Source organism: Poeciliopsis prolifica, unplaced genomic scaffold, assembly GCF_027474105.1.
Source record: "Poeciliopsis prolifica strain line A6 unplaced genomic scaffold, Auburn_PproV2 SCAFFOLD037, whole genome shotgun sequence".
Lineage (NCBI taxonomy): Eukaryota > Metazoa > Chordata > Actinopteri > Cyprinodontiformes > Poeciliidae > Poeciliopsis > Poeciliopsis prolifica.
Window position 1 is genome coordinate 5,817,937 of NW_026562412.1, and position 20,341 is coordinate 5,838,277.

The following is a 20,341-nucleotide window of genomic DNA, read 5'->3' on the forward strand; positions in this document are numbered from 1 at the left end:
TGGTTTAAGGTTATTTTCCAAAGGTATTTCTAATCTTCTCATCTAATCAAATGAGCCATATCACTTTAAACTATAACAAATTGCACAACTGCATGGACTGCAGTCACTGCTGGTTAATTATTGAAGGATAATGCATTCAGATTCTGGTTGTCAACAGTTGGCTAGTGTAGGATAAAAATAATTTACTATGTGGTAAAATAGTAGTACTTTAGGAACTAATCTAAATTATATCAATAATCAAACAGCAGACATTAGCCAGATAAATTTATTTGTAATAAAACCTTTGTGTTTACCTGGATTTATTTTTTACATAACACTTTCTAATTGCTAATTTTACTGCAGCTTTCACCAGTGCAACCACATATTGCATGTTTTCCCAATGAGGTGGAGACCAAATACAATGCAACAAAAACTTTATTCAGAGAAAAAAAAAACAACGAGAGAGGGAGATACAAAAACTTTATTGACTTGATGTAAACATACAGCTGATTAATCTTTTAGTAGAGATAAAACAATCAAACTGTTTTGTTTCACTTCGGTGGAACCTGATGCATTTGAAATCCTCGGATTTCTCTGTTAGGACGTGAATCTGACTTATTTTATTCTTCTATTATGGGAACAGAAATATTAATTTGCGCTTCTTCATTTTCAAACATCACTCAATGCAACCAATTTTATTTGGCGATGAAAAATCCTGCAGTCATGATTAATATCCGAAGCTTCTGCTTAATTTCCGAGCGGTCATGAACGCAGCGCAGAGCTCCACTTCCTGTCAGCAGGAAGTTTCCCGTCCTCGCCGACCCGCCGGGACTGTTTTGATAACTCTGTGCAGCAACCGGACGGAGAACCGCTCGGAGCCGGAAGCTGTGAGTGCTCGTGTTTCTTTTGGACCTGTTCACGCGCTGTTTGCTCGTTGTTTGTTGACCGAACCCAGACGGAGTTCGGTTCTGCCGCAGCAGCAGCTGTTCGGCGTGTTCCGGGTCGCTGCATACATACCAGCGCTCTGTTTCCTGTTAAAGAGTCTCTGTAACACCTGATCAGCTGAGATCAGAGCTCACCTGTCCTTCAGGCTCAGGTGGATTAACGTCAAAACACACCTGACGTCATAGAGCTGCGTCACTCTAACGGGAAGCCGCCAAACTGTGGTCTCTTGTTGGGCTTCCGGTTCTGGCTGCAGACTGATGAAGGTCAGGATAGGTCTGATCTGCTTCCTGCAGAGTTTCCTGTTTCCTCTGATCTTCTGACAGAACCGGAACCATCTGCCTGATCCAATTGGTGCAGGGCATCATATTATTAAGAGATTAAAATTTTTAAAAAAATAATTTATTGAAATAAGGATTAGGATTACTGGAGGGGGGAGTAATCTGACGTTAATCTCCCAATTCAGAATTTTGAAAAAAGTCGTAGTTCTAAAGTTTATGTCAGAATTCTAAAATAAAAGTCGGAATTCTGAGATTAAAGTCAATATTCCGAGATTAAAACCAGCATTTTGAGATCAAAGTTATTATTATTAGAGTTAAAGCAAGATTTCTGATATCAAATTGATATTCTAAGATTGATATTAAGAGATTAAAGGCAAGATATCTGAGATTGAAGTATATATTCTGAAATTGGAATTTTGAGATTAAAGGCCAGATTTCTGTGTCAGATTAGAGTAGGAATTCTGAGACAAAATGCAGGATTCCTGAGATTAAAGTTGATATTATTGAGATTGACCTTGATATTTACATTCTCTGAGATTAAAATGATAATTCCCTGGATTCCTGAGCAAAAAGTTGGAGTTCTGAGATTGAAGGAAATAATTTTTAGACCATACAAAACATACATAACATTTAGTATGAAGGAGGAGACTCTTTTTGATGATATAGAAATGTCTAAACCAGATGTTGAGAGGACATTTTTAGATTATTTTTGTTCGTTTAAAACACATTATTGTAACCTGTGAAGTTTAACTGTGAGGCAACAACAATAAAACAGTTGAACTAATTGGAAGCGGCCGAGTTCAGAAAGGTCCAAACTGAGAGTTCTGGTTGTTTCCTTAGAGCAACAGAGTTGCAAAGTTAAAACCTCAGTGAAACGCATTAACCATCTGAACCAAATTGAAGTTTGTTACTCAGAATTTCTGCAGTCGTGGTGTGAAAGAACCAAGAGGAATGTTGCTGTGGTTAAAGTGAGTCATTCAGGAAAACCGCTCTCACTCTGCTGCCTCTCAAAGGAGAAGTCTTTTTGTTGGCTCCTCCCAGCTTCGTGTTTCGCTGCAGTTTAACTTTTAACGTTCCAGCTGCAGCTCCTGAGGGAACAACGAGTTCCTCCACAGACCTGAGAGCCACACAGAGTATTCCTGGGATTTTTGTTTTCCCACCTCAACAAACTGCAGGAGAATTAATGAAGTTTTTACTGGAAAACAATCAAGAAGAAGAAGAAGAATGCAGACCTCTGACTCACAACTTGAAGGTTACACCTTGATGGGCAGGGAATTAAACCCGAGAGACGGAACAGCTTCATGTTCCTGCTGGTTCTGATTTATTCCTCTTTCTGCAGGTTCTGGTCCGGCCATGACCCAGCAGGAGCAGCAGGAGTTCACCGCCCGCCTGCAGGAGGCTGATGCGTGGATGAAGGGCATCGAGGAGCAGCTGAAGGCTAATGACAACACGGCGGGACCACGAGATGCCCTGGAGGCCCGACTCAGGGAAACCGAGGTGTGTCGGGTTTTCTTTGATGAGGTTGCGCTGTCTGAATGTAGAATTTAGTCGGATATGTGGTAGGATTTTTCTAAAAACCCCAACCCGCTGGGCACATTTTGCATGTTTTTGTCCTTCCATTTGGGTCTCAACTCCTTCCAAAAAGTTCTTAAAAAAGATGTCTTGTGGTGACTGGAAGATGAGCCATTTCTAAGATCTTTGGAATGTAATGTCACAAATAAGTAAGAGCTCATTTCACTTAGCAAGATGAGCTCTCAGGTGAGTTATTCCTGCTTTAGCACCCGCTCTACCTGTTCTCAGATTGGTTATCTGCTCTCAGGTGGGCTTCAGCTGCTCTACAGTCAGCTTCATCTGCTTTTAAAAGAGGACTAGTCATGAAAAATTCACATTTTTTAACTTTCATTTGGGTCTCAACTACTTCTAAAAACATCCCAACTATTTAAATAAGTGAAAATCAGTCGTTAGCAGTAAGTTCATGCTTTTGTTGGTTGTGCAGGAGGCCCTACTAATGCTTTTTAAAGATGCATGGTTGTTTAATTGCTGACACTTTTGCAGCCATTTTCACACGTAAGTGCAAACATTGAGTTTGCCTGCAGCAGCTCATTTGCATTTAAAGGTACAGACTCAACTTGTCTGTACCTAACTCAACTTGTTGAGTTAGGGTCTGAGCTGACTAAAATCCCAATATCTAAAAATGATTTTGTGCAAACATAATGCCCATAAACCCATTGTAACTTGTTCAAGGAAGGACAATAGTCACTTTGAGAGGGAACAGAGATACAGTTTGATTTGCTCTAACTGGGAATCTCATCTCTGTTTCAATCAGTATTCTTTAAGCAACCGTACAAACAATCTGATAGTGGTTGCACGAATGCATGCAGTTTTATGAGCCGCTCCCTGCTGGGTGTTGCCCTAACTGGAGTCAGAATCATTAATTGCATCGCTGCTCCAGCAGAGCTTAAGCTTTCCGTGATGAGCTGCTGCAGACTGTGAATAGATATAGAGCATATAGATCTGCTCCTGCACCTGATGACAACATCAATCATCATCGAGTTGCTGCGGCTCCTGTTTTCACTTTAAGGCCTCGCCCTCATAAAAACTGCAGTCTGTCAGCTGTTCTGCAGAAACAGGCGGCAGAACCAGATTGAAATTCTTGATTTCTGTTTTGATTCTGATAAAGGTACTAAATCTGAGTTCATGTTCTTCTCTTAGACTTGTTGTTTCTGAGAAGGCCGCAGTGTTTTTCTTGTTTTTTTTCTAAAAGCTATTTTTACAAAGAGTTCCTGATTCTCTATGTTCATCCAACTCACGGGGATAAAACCTCCTCACTCTGAACCTGCTGCTACAACAGAAAGGCTTCCTTTACTTTACCTTTTCAAGTGATCTTGATAAATAATTTAAATAAGTCTCCAGGCTTCCTGAAGATCTGTCAACATTTTCCTTTAGGCTCTGGCTGCTGTTGCACTGAGTTTCAGTTGTTGCACAAAGTAATGAATCTCAGGAAAAGCATGAAGGACAAGAATGAATGGTGAAGGCAAATCTCTGCAGGATGTTGTTTAAGTTTATGTTCTGTTGTGCTCTGAACGAGTTTTATCTCAGTTTTATTTGGTAGAATCGCCAGTTTAATGCCTGATCTTTATTTTACTGCTGTGCTACAAATATCCTCACATGTATTTGTAGTTCCTGAATGTCGTCATGCGTCATCACTGAGCTTCACTGTATAACATGGTAGCAAAGTTTGCTGGATCACAAATTGACCCAGAAATAATTGAGATAAATGAGAATATTGTTGTTTAGAGATCATTTTCAAGTAATATAATGATAATGACATGATAATGGAAGTACAATTTTTTTTCTCCTAATGAGCAATTAACTTTGTAACTGCAAGACATTTTAAATATATAAAATAAATAAATAAAACTTGTGTTAAAACAAATAAAATGGATGCTGAAGTCTCTGTAAACTAAATTTTCTTCAAAAAAGGTTTAGTTAAGATTGATGCACCAGACTGAATACTTTGGTCATCAAGTCTCTTTGGTAGAAAGAAGAAAAACAAACATGCAAATGATTAATCACTCACCACTAAGTGATTAATCATTTAGTGACAATCACTAAATGATTATTCATTGCTTTAATCAATGCAATAAGCATTGATTAATTGCTTATTGCAACAGATTTAGAGATTCACATCCAGGATCCATGTGAGCTGAACTTGTTAATTTGATCTCAGGAGAAAATATTTTTTTAATCTTAATCAGGTTTAAAGATTTAGAAAAATCTGATTTTTATTGTTTTTTCAGAGGAGAATAAACCTGAACATCTGAACAAAGTTATAGGAACACAGAAACAAGAAGGAGATGGTGGTTTTGTGCGATAATTGAAGAACTACCTGTTGCCAGAGACAGGAGTCTAAATGCTGAAAGGTGTTTGGATTTTAAACTTTTTTCACGTGTGATTTTGTAGAAAATCCACGATTTGGCGCACGATGGTCGGATGATAGTGGACCAGGCGCTGATGGCTGCAGAGAAGCTTCTGCAGAGCGCCGATGAAGAGCTGAGGAACAGCACCAATGCCAAACTGAAGGAGCTGAAGAACCAGTGGGATGAGACCACCACCTACATGGTCCACTGTCACAGGTAACCTTCAGTGCATCAGTGTGTTGGAGGTAAACTTTGCTGCATTTTAGTTGCAGCAAAAGCTATAATGATAAACATTTTTGCCTTCTGTTTGGTGTGCATGTAAATGATTGTTTACTTAAAAGCTCTTCTCGGGATGAGCACTGCAAATTAGTTACGGCTCTAAATACTAAACCAACATGTTAATTGCTTCTACTTATCCCTAAAGCTTTATTATCATTATATTATTTATCCTTCCTCCACCATATCAACAAAAAAACTCTCCAGGCTATAAACACCTAACGAACTGCAATGAAATTTTTCCTCCTTCTCTTTAACATTTGGATGTGAATCTTTCAATGTTATCTCAGTTCCAGTAGGTTGACTTTATGACAGACACAGTTAGGTTCACCGTATTTGTTCTAAGAAAAGAGGAAATGAAGTTGGTGGTTAAAAGCAGTTCACTAACTTCATAATTAAATATAATAAATAACAACAACGGCTCCCAATGAGCAGCAATAACAATGGACAAAATTAATAATAACAGTTAAAAACTCACATAGAAAGCAGCAAAATCAGTCATGAAACACTGTATATGATTAAATTTGTCTAAAATAAATGTTATATACAACTCAGCTAATAGAATATTAGTCTTTTAGTTCCTCAAACAGTTTCAGGGGAACTGTCAAAGTCCAGAGAGACGCTACTGTAAATAAACATAAAAGAGGAAGGATCACTGAATTCAGTGTTGGCAGAAACATTTAAATACCGGGATTGTTTTCAGGTCAATCAAAACGCCTGAGAACCGATCACCTGTCAGGTGGAATCCATCGACCAATCAGAGAGCAAGCTGCATCTTCAACTCTGACATAAAAACTCATATCAGAGATGAAAATATGACCTTTTTTGGGTTTTTTTTTTGGAGTTTGCGTGTGAAATAATTTTTCACAGTTGTTTGTCTGCAGAGGTTTTTGTGAATCGTCTTACAGAATAATTTTCCAGTAAATCAGAACATTGATTCCTGCTTGTTTTCCTTTAAACCTGCTTGTTTTCCTGAAACATAAAAGAACCGGGTTTATTTTCTCGCTCTGGGAATAAAGAAACAATTTAGAAAGGAGGAAAATGCCAGGAAGACATCATGAGAGGTTGATGTCCTCACGGCAGGAAACATAAACATCTCAAAGGGCTTCGCATGTGAAACAGACAGATAACAGAGAGAGGCGGCTGCTAAAGAGCCTGTAATGCCACGTTGTCAGCATGCAGTCTAACTAAATGTCAAATCAACTGGGATGTTTTCCAAAATGTCACTTCAACATTTGAGTTAAACAAGGAGCTGCTTGAATAGCATCTGAATTAAATACCTTTTCAAATCTTAAATAGAAACTAATTTGAAACCAGCTGAGAGCAGAGATGGTCTGAGATTTCTGACCCTGCTGGTTGTTTTACAGAGTGGAAGTTTAAATGAAGTAAATTAGAGATGAAGTGACTAATCTGATGAATCGATTATTAAAATGACCATAATCTAATTTCGTGATAGATTAATCTTTAACTGGAGTAAACAGACTTTGCAAATAGAACAATGTCAGAGCATTAATTCAGTCAAAACTGCACAGAAATAAATACATTTTGCCTTTAATATATAAAGAAAACAACTCTTCAAATGAAAGTTTTAGCTTTAAAATTCTGTATAAACAACAATAAAATCTCCAATTAAACACCTTTTGATATCGAGTTATTAATCTGATAATCCCCAAATAATAATAATCACCAGACTGTTAACTTTTAAATAGTTTTATGTAAAAGTTTATTGGAATACAAAACTTGTAAAAACAGCCTATTTTTTAAAAGTTAAAAATGAAAAAATTTTAACTGAAAAAGTTTATTTAAAATGAATAAAAAGCTATTTATTAATTAAAACACATTTCTAAAGTAAAGTCCATCCCACGTCTCTGTCTCTGCAGCCGGATCGAGTGGGTGTGGCTCCACTGGAGCGAGTACCTGAAGGCGTACGAGGAGTTTGAGCTGTGGCTGACGAAGCAGCGCCGCAGCCTGGACCTGGACGTGGAGCTGCAGATGGGCCTGAAGGAGAAGCTGTGGCAGGTGGAGCAGCAGATGGTGATTGTCAGCGACATCAAGAGCCAGGCGGTTCTGTTGGAGAGGCTGCTGGACGAGGCGGCCGCGCTGCACAGCAGAACCGAGGATCCCAGCGTGGACGCGAAGGCCCAGCAGAGGCTGCAGGAGGACTACGTGGAAGTTCGAGACCGAGCCCAGGTAAGACACGATACACATCGGCTCATCCTGACCGGGTCATGGATGCATTTTCCTGTTTGGTTAGGAGCGACTGACGCTGCTGCAGAAGATCAGCGAAGAGCACCACATGTTCCACTGCCACGTTCAGAAGTTCCAGTCCTGGTTGGTGTCTAAAACCAAAGAGCTGACGGAGCTGATGAAGCTGGAAGAAACGCCGGAGAACAAACTGAGAGCATTGAAGGTCAGTCAATTCGCTGCCAACAGCATGTCGGCGTCTGCTGGTCGGTTCCAGGTCAGAGAGAGAAACTTGAGAGGCACCGATCCGATCCTAATATCTGTATTGAAATTCTAGCTGGGTATTGATGACAGAGTTAAATCTAAATATTTTACATTATATTTAGAATTCCTAAATGCATTTCTGCACCGTCTGTTGCAGTTTATTTTAACTTTTTACCAAAGTGTCAATGTTTTTACCATCAAGCCTAAAGATAATTAGTAGAGCCACATCTATGCAGTAACTTTTAATAAAAAAACAGAATTTGCTGCACCCAAATGGACTTTTATCTGTTTTATTGAAGTCAGCTAAATATAGAAAAAAGTAACGGCCCTTCCCTAACGTCTTTCTTTATCTCAGACTTTTGACGAAAGCGTGGACTGCGAGGAGAAGACGCTGCAGCACATCGAAGGCGTGGCCGACGCCGTTCGGGCCAACACGTCCCCGGCGGGAGCCGAGGCCGTGCAGGAGGAGGCCGAGGAGCTGCGGCTGGGCTGGCAGCGCCTGCGGCAGGGTCTCTGTGAGGCCGAGGAGGGGCTGCGCTGCAGCTTAGACTCCCACAGTCAGTATGTGACCCGGTGCCAGCGGCTGGGGGAGGATATCGGCCGGATCAGTGAGATGCTGAAGGAACTGGACCAGGAGCTGGTCGACACCCTGGAGTCCAAGAGCTGCATGGAGATGACCGGGGAGCAGATGGAGGGGCAGTGGAGGAAATACTCAGTAAGTGAAGTTCCACAGCTTCTTCATATTAAACAAACCTGGTGTCAAACGTTTGCGCTGCTATCATTTTAGAATAATTAATAAATGTTTCCAGAGGTCATCAAAGGTCAACCAGCTGGTCCACATTTACAAAATCAAACAAACTTTATTTCAATTAATTGATGTTTAAGTTTGTGCAGCTAAAACTTTTGTACTACAGACTTTGACTGAAACAAAAATATTTTTCATAACCTCTGGAAATATTCATTAATAGCATTTAAAACGATAGCGGCACAAACAAAACTTTTTTGCAGCAGCAACATTTGGCACCAATTTTGTTTGATTTGAAGATTTGGACTGTTGAGGCGGAGACGCTGGAACGGGACGGGGTTGTGTGAGATTCAGACCCGGGAGCCTGAAGAGTCTCTCCTCTGTGTTTCAGGACGTGAGGAAGACTCTGGCAGGTAAAGAGTCTCAGGTGGAGCTGCTGAAGTCTCAGCTGAAGGATCTGTTCCGGTTCTCGGAGGATCCTCGCCACCTCACAGACGGCGTCCTGGCGGTCGTTAAAGAGCATCAGAGGTAGGAGCAACCTGCGATCGAACCTTCAGCTGAGGTGTTTCACCGCCTTTGGTAAATTTCTCTGATAAAAAAAAATAAAATCACACCGTTTCCATTTCTCAGCTGATTTAACTGATCTGATCTGATGAAAGCAGCTGTAAAACATGTTGAAACCATAAAACGTAAATTATTAACACAAAGGAGAGTAAAATTTATGTAAAGCTGAGCTGAAGCCGGTCCTTCTTATTCTGTCTGATGTTAGTTACCTCAGTGGATTTGATTGATTGTTTACGTATCAGAGCCGGACGGTGACTTGTTCAGAAAAGTTTCTGAGGATGAATTTCCAAATTGTTGGAAGAGAAGATGAAAAAATGCAAATATCAACCCAAAATCTGTAGCAGCATATGGAAAAATCGGAAATTGGCCACAAAGTTCTGGTCTGTGCATTTCCTTTTTTCAAAATTTCTTAAAAAATAGGAGATTTTTGGGAAGTTTCCTAATTCCTAATACCTGAAAAAATAGAAAAATTCCTTAAAAAATGTATATTTATGGGAAATTATGACAAGGGAGTTTAAAAATGTCCAATTTTTGGGTTTAACAATCCAATAAACCCTCAGATTAAATAAATTACAAAGACAAACTCCCCCTGCTGTCCAAAAAAGATGCTGCTATTGTTACTATTCATTGAGTCAACTTCTGCTAAAGCTGAAAAATCTATTAAAAATAAAAAACCTGCATTAAAAATTTTATGCAAGTTACCAAAGAGAACTACTTTCCTTAGAGTTATGGGTTTTCTCCCACAATTTGTGTTTTTGAGGAAACGTTTCACCGTTTAACACTTTGAAGTAAAACCTGAAAGTCTAAACACAAATATCAACATACTGCCAGACGCAGGTGGTTTATATTCAGTGTGTTCTTGTTGACCTGTGCAGTAGCATCATTATTTCCACAGCTTGCATCATTCACCAGGGGGAGCTCCTCCACCAAATGAATGGAACAGCTCTGAAAAATCACTCTTAAAGCAAATTTCTTCAGGAATGGGAAACATTCGATTTGAGCGTGTTAAAAGCTCAGCAAACAGGGAAATTATTCGAGTCGAGACGAGCAGTTTTGGCATTTCTAAAGAAACTGAGGACAGTGTGCGGTCATTGCATGTTGCAGTGCTTCTTATGCTTCTGTCTTTACGCCCAATTGTGATTTAGCTTCCTGTTTAACACATGGAGGCAAAATGAATCCTGAATTGTTTTTAAGAAACACTTTCCAGGTAAAAAAAAATTATGCAGCTTTTTCAGGTTTTTCTTTACGTTCTGTTTAATTTTGAATAACATCGCAGTGTGGGAGGAAGCTGAGCTCAGACCTGCAAGCTGCTGCCATCGCAGTGGATGCAGTTTAACCCCTAATTACAGTTTCTATAAAAATAGTATCAAAGACTATGACAAGACAATAAAATTATATGGAAGACACATCAGTAGACTGAAAAACTACCATACTTTTTAAAATCTTTAGTAATTATCATAGTTGCTGAGCTCATTTTCAGTTATTTTCATCATTTATATTCATGCTCTGGGTCTTTTGAGGATTGAAGATCGCTTAAAGATCTGCATGAATAATTTGGACCAAACTAAGTATTATGATGCTCAAAGTGAAATATATAGCTAATTAAACAGGATAATAATTTTTTCTTTTAGTTAAGTCCACACAGCTTTAACTGGAAATGCTAGAAAAATAAAAGCATGTTAATTAAGTAAGTAAGAACTTCTGAACTTTACGTTTGACAGAAAAATAAGTTCTAATTTTAATCTTTTGACTCATGTTAAGACAGGAAGGATCTCCTGTATCTGTCTGTATTACATTATTACCTTTTGGTTTGTTTTTGACCAAAAAGATAAAACATAATCATTAATTTAGTTGTAGCATGAATTTTAGCTTTGTTTCTTCCCATTAAATATTTATGCAGTTTTTTCTTTTACCAAAATAGACCAAAAATTACCCGATGAGATTTTAAGCAGGACCAGATATTTGATGCATGTCAGTGTTCTGCATCACTAAAACTCTGTTTTTCATAATAACACCTTCCTCATTTAGCTTAAAAGAGTTTTTTTTAATTTGTTGTCAAACGTAAACGTTTTATTTTCTTTCTTCTGCGGCCTCAGTTTGATGTTTTCTGAAATCTGTTGGGTTTGAACAAAGCTGAAGGTTATTAGGGATCAACAAATTGAACGCAACGAGCTCCAAGCTTGTTTTCCGTTTCCATGGAGAAACAGGAAATAATAACTGTTTGTTTTGACTCTCACCTTGAACGGAGGCTTCAAAAGGCTCATTTCCAGCAGATAAAACTAAACCTTCTAGATTTGTTTGTTCTGAAAGGGAAGAGAGTTTATGAAGTGGTGAGTCACACCAAACTTTCGAAGCTGCAAAGTGAAGTTTAAAGAGCGCTCATCATCCGACTGAGCAAAGAGAAATGAATCCCACTGCAGTCTGAAAGCGAAGCGCCAAAAACACAGACTGGTGTCAGAGCTGTCTGTTAAAAACTGTGTCCGCTGTCTCGTCCTCCGCCTGTCTCTGTGTCTCAGTGTGAAGAGCAGAGCTTCCAGACTTTGTTCGGAGTCGGAGCTGGAGCTGAGGAGTCTCCTCCGGGATCCGCTGCTCAACTTCTCTCAGTGGGCAAACTCCGTCTCTCAGGTGATGGAGGCCTCCAACAATGTCAACGACTTCTCCAACACGGCCATGCTGCTGCAGAAGATCCAGGTATAACACACACTCCATGATATTGATGATGTTTCTAGCAAATATCATCCTTCCACTAAACTTTCCCTTAATATGCTCAAAGCATTTTGTGTGAATATTCAGCTTCTTTAGCAATCTGCCTCCTTGTTGAAGGTGTCAGTAACTGTCTACTGTCAAGTCAGCATTCTTTGTGATATTTGTGCTGGCAATAATATCACATTTTCAACATTTTAAGATTAAAAATGCATTTTTTATTGAAGTTATGTAATATTATTATTTCCACAAGAACTAGATTTTGGGTTTTCTTTGGTTGCATCTTATTAAAATCAACAGAAATAAGGAATTAAAATATATTTACTCTCTGTGATGCAGGTTTCATGCTTTGCATCTGACTACTGATTTAATGTCATTCATTGAGATTCACATAAATGTAGAAACAGGTTGGGGTGGGCCCTTCCTGTTGTAACATGGAAGGTTTATAGGGACATAAATGATTCAATTTATTTTGGACAGACTAATAAAGCCATGGCTTCAATCTGATAAAGAATCTCAGATATTAAATTAAGCAACCGACATCAAAGTCTGACGTCACTAATGCTCTCTTGAAAAATTACATTTTTGGAAAATCTCCATTTATTTATTTTTGAACAATGCACTTCTTGGGTTTCTAGAATAATGTTAACTCACCTGAAACTTACCATTTTGTTTGAGAAAATGTTTTACAGATTCCATTTGTTTGAGCTTCGAATTCAGGTCAATTCACACAAGGACTTATTGAAATAAAAGATATTTTTCTCTCATTTGCAATTTTTAAAAGAAGAAAAGTGAGAACAAAAAATTAGAAATCAAAATTTTATTTTTCATCCATATCACCCAGGACTAGTAAAAAGCAAGTATTTCATTGATTTTAGTCATAAATTGTACATGGAAATGATGAAATGTAAAAAGAGGAAACCAGAAATATTCAGACTCTGAAAGTTTCACTGCAGAATCTGATGAAAACTGAAGCATAATGGAGATTAAAACATTAGCAGGAATGTTTCAATGTTTTCTGTGCAGCTGCTCAGCTTCAGCTCAAAGTTTCTGTCTCACCTCTAACTTTGCATCATTTCTCTCCTCCGTCGTTTCCTTCAGGGTCTCCTGCAGAACAGCACCGAGCTGCAGGAGCGTCTGAGTCTGCTGCAGGTGAAAGGAGACCTGCTGGACTCGGTGTTCGGTACTGAGAGTTCTGACGATCTTCAGGGGGAGCTGAGCGCCGCCGTCAGAACCAGAGAGCTGCTGCACAGCCAGCTGCTGGAGAGGAAGAACAGGCTGGAGGTACCTGAGCGCACCTGGGTGGGAAGGGAAGGTTGAGGCTAAAACTGTGACCTTTACTTCAAAAGATAAATCAATTTGTTGCTTAGGTAATAGCAGTGTTAAAAAAGGACACCTAGTGGTCAAGAAAATGAACTTCAAATGCTCTACCATAAGTTTCAGTTTATGGCATAAAATATTGAAAATATGCTTCACTTTCGAGATGCACAAATCTGAACTAGATTATTCCACATTAATTGGAAAAGAACAAATAAAAGCCACAAAATGGGGACATCCTAGTGTGACACCCAAAAAACTAAGATGGTTCCTCTTCTCTGCTGTGTCACTAGATTATTTTTCACTAGAAAAATAATCTAGTTTATTTTTGGATTAACTGATTCATATTTGGTTAGCATAAAGTTCTTAAGAGATTTTAATTTTTACAGAATTTAAATCAGGTAAAGGAAAACTGCTGCTGTTTTATCTTAAATGCAAGATGTACTTATTTTTGCACAGTTTTGACCTTTTTATTTAGTTGGTAATCGATTTGTCAAAATTAATCTGATAAATTGTTTTTGAGTCTGTGAACCAGCAGTTTCATCTTTGCTATATTTTTGATTTTAATAAAAATTTGATAAGGGTTAGCAATGCTTTAATTCACAAATTAAATCTTGCAATTGCTCCATTTCTTGTTGAGTTCAGACTCCTGTCAAATAACCTGCAGCAGCAAAAGTAGAAGTTTGATTTGGTGCATCTCCAGAGATGAAATTTGAGCTGATTGATCTGCTGAAAACATAAAAAATGGATGTGAATGTTTGTATAAACTTCTCTCTTTGCTGCCCTTTTTCTTTAACCTCAGCATCTAAACTTCCTTCCTCAAACTATACCTGCAGTTTCCCACCGCAGCAGCTCCATCCATCAACTCTCTCCTGCTGCGTTTTAAGGATGGAGCCCTCCCATCTCTCTGCTGGAAACTCATCCTGTATTCTTTCCTCTGTCTCTGTCAAAGTTGCATCAGAAAGCTGATGTTTGGTTTTCAGAGCCTGCAGCTCCTGTTTCTCGCAGAGGAAACAGAAACTCCTCTGATATTTGCTCAGTTTGGATTCTGCCGCTGCGAACGGAGAGATCTCTGACAGCTCTCCGGTTTCTGATTGAGCAAAGTTTGAGCCGAATTGATCAATAATAAACAATCCAGAAACATACAGCGACCTGTTCTCTGAGTTACCTGTCTGAGGGGCTGAGAAGTTTATCTCCTTCTGTCAGTGAACTAAACATGAAACGTCTCAGAGCCTGTCACAGCAGACAGTTTCCCTCCAACGTGTTCTGATGTTCTCTTTGTCTGTCAGAGTTTAATCTCCAGAACCAAAGACTTTGACGAAGAGTACAAGCAGATCCTCGCCACGTTGTCGGCGTTCAGAGAGCGGCTGCTGGCTGCTGATGTTCTTCAGCCAGACATCCTGGCCAAGAAGAGCCAGCTGGAGCAGATGCTGGTGAGATCAATAAAGCCACAGCAGGCGCTTTGATTTCACTGTAAGAAGCAATAAATCAATTAATTGCATGAAAAATTTAAACGAGCTCAATAATTTCTATAAACACGATTTGTTGATTTGATCTTTTCTTTCTTTTTCCACCAAAAACTGGAATCAAAACTCTTCATTTTGGTGCTTTGGTCTCAACCAGCCCTGTTTTTTTTTGAAGGACATTTTTCTTCTGAGGTGTGACATCATCACTCTCCTGGTGTTTTTCCGGGTCTCAGGTTCTACAGAAGGAGCTGGAGGACGGCGAGGCCCAGCAGACGGTTCTGGAGAAGCTGGTCTCCTCCAATCAGAGCAGCCGGACCCAATACGAGAAGCTGTGTGCTGATTGGTCAGAGCTTCACCGGAGAGTCACAGTGAGATAGAGCCTCCTTCTTTCCTTCCTTTGTTCCTTTCTTCCTTCTTTCTTTCTCCCTTCCTTCCTTTCTCCCTTCCTTCCTTCTTTTCTTTCTTTCTTTCTCCCTTCCTTCCTTCTTTTCTTTCTTTCTCCCTTTCTCCCTTCCTTCCTTCTTTTCTTCCTTCCTTTCTCCCTCCCTTCCTTCTTTCTTTCTTTCCTTCTTCTTTCTCCCTTCCTTCCTTTCTCCCTTCCTTCCTTCCTTCTTTTCTTTCTTTCTCCCTTTCTCCCTTCCTTCCTTCCTTTCTTCCTTCCTTCTTTTCTTCCTTCCTTTCTCCCTCCCTTCCTTCTTTCTTTCCTTCCTTCCTTCCTTCCTTCCTTCCTTCCTTCCTTCCATTCAGCCACTCATCCGTCCTTCCTTTTTTCTCTTGTTCTTTGTTTATTTCTTTCTGAAAACAAGTGAACAAATCAGAGCTGCTGTTTCTTTCTCGTCCAGGTCAAAGTTCAGGACTGCGATGACATCGTCTCAGACCATGAGTGTTTCCATGGCGACCTCCTGAACATGGAGAAGTGGATCATGGTCATGAGGCAGAAGTTGGATTCGTTCTGCAGCCCGACAGGAGGATGGACTGTGGAGGGGCGCCGACCCGAAGCCCAGGTCAGTTTTACGATCAGTTCTGAAGGAGTGAGAGAGAGAGACCGTCCATTCTGCTAACCCAGTAGAACCTGATCACCAGAACCTTTAACAACCAGCTGAGTGGGTTCTGACCGGTTTCTGATAACTGAACCGAAAAGGCTCTGCTTTGATCCGGTTCTGTGTTTGGATCTCCGCTGCGCAGCGTAACGGCACAGCTACTCCAACCCAACATAAAGAACCCTGAGATTTTCTGACATGCAGTTTTTATGACGGAAGAATTAAAGTCCAGCAGTGATGTTTTATAGAAACCCTCCAGATTTAGGAATCGGTCAAATATTTTCTCTGAGGCTTCAGCTCAGATTAACATTTAAACATCTGAATGTTGTAACAGTCAGCCAACGATACAGAGGAAGGTCAGAGGAAGGAGCATTGTCTCAGATTATTTGCAAGTTTTAGATGAGAAGATTTTTTTTTTTTAGAACATAAAATGATATCTTACACCTGTGAGCATTTTTCTTCCTCTCCTGGCTGCCTCAGACTCAATAGTCATGGTTAAATTCAATAAATTAGAAATTAAAAAGTTCGTTTTCTAGAATATTTACATACTGTATTTATTTTAGCTTGTTTAATTTATTTATGAGTGTGTTTTTAACCTCTGCTTTAAAATCTTACTCTTGATTTTTCTGTATAGCTCTTTGAATTATCTATAAATTATTGAGCCTGAAATGTGCTATACAAATTAATTTGCTTTGCATTCCCCTTACGAATCCAAATCTTACAATGGGATTCTGAGATTAAAGTCAGAATTTTAAGATTAAAGTCAGAATTCTCAGATTAAAGTCAGAATTCTCAGATTAAAGTCAGAATTCTCAGAAAAAAGTCAGAATTCTCAGAAAAAAAGTCAGAATTCTGAGAATTCTTTTTTTTTCAGTGTCCTTAATCCTCTTCCGTAGAAATAAGCTCTGCAGGGTGGAGAAGGTTCTTCCTGATGAAAGCCTGAACTCCTCTCTCCTCCATGTTTCTCCTCAGAAGCTCCTCGCGGAGTTCCCAGAGAAGGAGCTCCACCTGCAGCAGATCGAGGCTCAGGGTGGGAAGGTTCTGAAGAGAACCTCAGCGGACGGCCGGGTCCACATTCAGAAAGACATGGAGCGGCTGAGGCAGCGCTGGAACGACCTGCTGACACTCAGCCTGAATGTGAACAGGTAACTGATTCAACCCAAACCCTGGTTCTGATCAGGTTCTGCTCGGCACTAGACTGAGTGTTTTTGTTCTGTCAGGCTGCAGGGCGGCTCCACTGAGATTCGCTCTGGATCAGCAGAGAGCTTTGGACGGTTTGAATCAGAACCGCATCCTATAAAGCAGGAAGTGGGTTTCTGCGTCACAGATGGACCCAGACAGAGGATCACAGGAAGAAGAGAAGGAAGCGAGGCGACGACAGCATCGTCTTCAGGAGAAGAAGATAGGAGGGTAAACATGTTTCTTTGCCCCTGTCAAATAATATTGATCTGGTTTTTCCTCACTGGTTCTATAGAACTTTTCAGAACTACACAGAGTTTTTCTCCATAATGCTTTAAAATCCTGGAAAAGAAAATTTTGCAAAAGTTTGAAACACTGGATTAAAAATGCACTGAATCACTTTTTCCCCCAAACAGATATCTGAGGTTTAGTATCAGCCGTTTCCGATCCGATTCAGGAAAACCGGTGCTGAATTGACTTAAAAGGTTTTTTCCCTTTTTTACTTATTTTACTTCCAATTGTGTCGACTGAACACATTAAAGTTGTGTTTTGACACGTGGAGTTATTGGCCCATTGCTATACCGGTGCAGATTTAGCCAATAAATTTGTAACTCAGTAGATCTATATGTCTGAGTGTGAAAAACATCTGCATTGTTTTTCTGTTTCGGATCGTATCGGCCGACACTGAACCTCAGATATCAGTATCGGTATCGTAAGTGAAAAAGTCCAGATTTTTTCACCTCTTCTGATTTGACGTTTCAGTGGATTTAGTCGGATCTGTTTGGATTAACGGCGCTGCACACTGAACATGAAGTGAACATGAAGTGAACATGAAGTGACGGCTCTGGTTCTGACCCAGGTTGTGTTTGGCCATTGCAGGGCAGCAGAGATCTAAACCAAATCAACTGGAGGGAGTTTGAGGCGTGGCTGTCCAGAGAGGATGAAGTTCTGATGACGACAACCAGAACCAATGAGAGTTCCCTCAGTGCCGAGGAGATCCAGACCCAACGGGGAACCCTGCAGGTAACAGACTGAAATGAAGTGAAATTCTTAAAAAGGCTGAAATGTCTCTTAATTATAAAAAAATATAATAATATTATTACATATTGATGTAAATTTTTACTATATAATCACATATTAATCATATATTGGTATTGCTAACTATAAATATTCATATCTTAACATGTTAAAGATGTAAGTAGTGTTATGTTAACATGCTAAAAATGCAATTATATTTATAAATGAAAAATAACATGTCGAGAATTTTATTTATTTGTTTTTAATTTATTTATTCAGTCAGTTATCGAATAATTTGTCACCCACACTTCAAAATATTGCCACTATTTTAAAAACTTGATAGAAAAGACGCAGGCAGAAGCACAAGGCTTATATTTATCCCTACCGTTAAACTGACACTTTATACATCATTGCAAAATATACATATCTCAAAATGTTTCATTTTTTCTATGTAAAAATCACAAAACAGAAGCATAAAAGGAAAGAAAGCACCACAAAACTAAAACATCCAGAACACAATTTGAAGTTATTTATCCTTAAAACCATCAAATATTTTCTCTCTTATAATTTTTTTTTTTAATAATGAACTACACTTTGGTGAGTTCATGCTTTCATCTTTCCGTAATTTAATTCCAACCTCCTTTTTGTCTCGTTTTTTAGCTTGATGTTTTGGAAATGTGCAAACATGTTGCAGTTCATATTTACAGAAAACTCAAAGAGTTTCACATTCATTCATTCATTCATTCAGACTCACATTTATGCACAGACATGCAGATCGTAGGCAACTTGGGATTAAACGCCTTCCCCAGGCCGCATGTCAGTTTTGTTCATTATTCAAACATGGTTTTGTATTAATATGTTAATAATAGATGAGTAATCAATGATATGTAATTAACTCTCCTGCTACAGGCTTTGAGATCCAGGCTGCCTGAAGGTCAGCAGATGTTTCAGCTGTTGCTCCGGCAGAATCAGAGCAGTCAGGGTGAGGATGAAACTCTGGAGAACCTCCGATACCGCTGGACCCTCTACAAGTCCAAGCTGAAGGAAATGGATAACAATCTGGGACTCAATGAGAGAAATGATCTGGAGCTAATGGTCAGTTCAGTTCATTTATAACTCCAAAACACCATAAATGTCAGTTCTCACAACAAAACCATTATCCTGTTTATATAGATAAATCAGGCCAAATTCACCTCAAATCAATCCAGTTAAAAACAATGCATCTTATGATGCCCAGCAGTGATATTATGTTACAATAGTTACTTTTATATTTTGTTGGTAGAATGGGCTTTAGCTGTTGGTGCACTGTTTATGTGTACCACCAGGGGGCAGTGCAAATTTACTTCTGCTGCTAAAAGGAGGTTTTAGTCATTCTATGTTTAGTGAACTTCATGAATATGGACATAATGTTATTTTGTGGTACTATTGTGATAATGATAAAATTACATTAATAACTATTAATTACTTTGTTTTTGGTAATTGTATGGCTGCAGTTGTTGCCCCACAAAACACAAATACTGCTAATTCCTGTTTATAATGTGCTTCTTTTGGACACCAGTCACATGAAGAAGTGTGATTTGTATAGTTAAACTGCACACAGTAACTATATTTGACAATTTTTGTAAAATTCATGTGTATTTATCGAGATTTTCATCAAACAAACTGAAAAAAAGTACTTTTGTGTTGTTTCTGAGTCACGGAGTCGAGATAAACAATCTAATACTTGATGTTCTGTCTCTGCAGAGAGGTGCAGAGAATGTAAAGGGGACAGTTTCTGAAACAAGAACAGAAAAGGTAACGTTATAGTGGTAACACCGTCCTACGTCACTTAAACATCGAAACACATCATCTCATCACTGCTTCATGTGGAGTTGTGCTGCTCCATCTTCTCTCTGTGTTTTCAGAAACCCGGGATGTTGTACAGGATTTGTCGTCTGGCTCTTCTTCTGTGGCTCCTCTTCCTCGCTCTGCTGCTCCTCGCCTTCCTGCTGCCGCTCATGGACGATGGGAACAGCTGCTCGCTCTCCAACAACTTCGCCCGATCCTTCAACGTCATGCTGCGCTACGACGGGCCTCCTCCCACATGAGAACCGGGACAGTGACGGACCTCCACCTTCAGTCAGCATGAAGACTCTGCAGTGTTTTGCTGTTTGCTGTTGATTTTACTTTCATACCAAACATATCCTGATTCAGCCTGCAGCACAGTAACTCCATGTCAGGCTGGCCACGCCCACCGCAGCTCACCTGCCTGCAGGTGACCATGTTGAAGATGCCATTTAGTGCCACTACACTGAACCCTGATGGGCTCTGACTCATCAGGTGATTCAGCAATCCATCAAAGCGGTGACACATCAATCATGTGACATCTTTATGTAACATTACAGAACATATGATGAAGTTTTATTTTATTTTTTTGTTTTTATTGTAATCTATACCAGTATAAGGTTTTAAGTTTCTCTCTTGT

The 20,341-nt window shown here is 39.4% G+C and overlaps 1 protein-coding gene across 3 annotated transcripts; it reads left to right on the forward strand.

Moving 5' to 3' along the window:
- Positions 1-517: 517 nt before the first annotated feature.
- syne3 (spectrin repeat containing, nuclear envelope family member 3) lies at positions 518-20,292 on the forward strand. Of its 3 annotated transcripts, none has more exons than XM_055053535.1 (18): positions 518-866; positions 2,542-2,699; positions 5,166-5,338; positions 7,279-7,588; positions 7,653-7,808; positions 8,202-8,561; positions 8,983-9,119; positions 11,672-11,846; positions 12,960-13,142; positions 14,465-14,608; positions 14,875-15,009; positions 15,484-15,645; positions 16,654-16,826; positions 16,902-17,091; positions 17,740-17,883; positions 18,787-18,972; positions 19,621-19,671; positions 19,782-20,292. In XM_055053535.1, exons 2-18 carry the CDS (start codon positions 2,556-2,558, stop codon positions 19,962-19,964), a joined length of 3,006 nt encoding a protein of 1,001 aa, XP_054909510.1. In that variant the 5' UTR covers positions 518-866; positions 2,542-2,555; the 3' UTR covers positions 19,965-20,292. The 3 variants fall into 3 exon arrangements, with proteins under 3 accessions (XP_054909510.1, XP_054909507.1, XP_054909508.1); XM_055053532.1 differs by lacking the exon at positions 518-866 and adding an exon at positions 2,263-2,454; XM_055053533.1 differs by lacking the exon at positions 518-866 and adding an exon at positions 2,263-2,454 and having other exon boundaries at positions 16,657-16,826.
- Positions 20,293-20,341: the final 49 nt, after the last annotated feature.

Excerpts from the sequence above, each read along its gene's own strand:
- syne3 (XM_055053532.1), top strand. The coding sequence starts at position 2,427 with ATGCAGACCTCTGACTCACAACTTGAAG. Across the intron at positions 5,339-7,278 it reads TACATGGTCCACTGTCACAG|CCGGATCGAGTGGGTGTGGC; the intron begins GTAACCTTCAGT and ends CTGTCTCTGCAG. Across the intron at positions 11,847-12,959 it reads TGCTGCTGCAGAAGATCCAG|GGTCTCCTGCAGAACAGCAC; the intron begins GTATAACACACA and ends CGTTTCCTTCAG.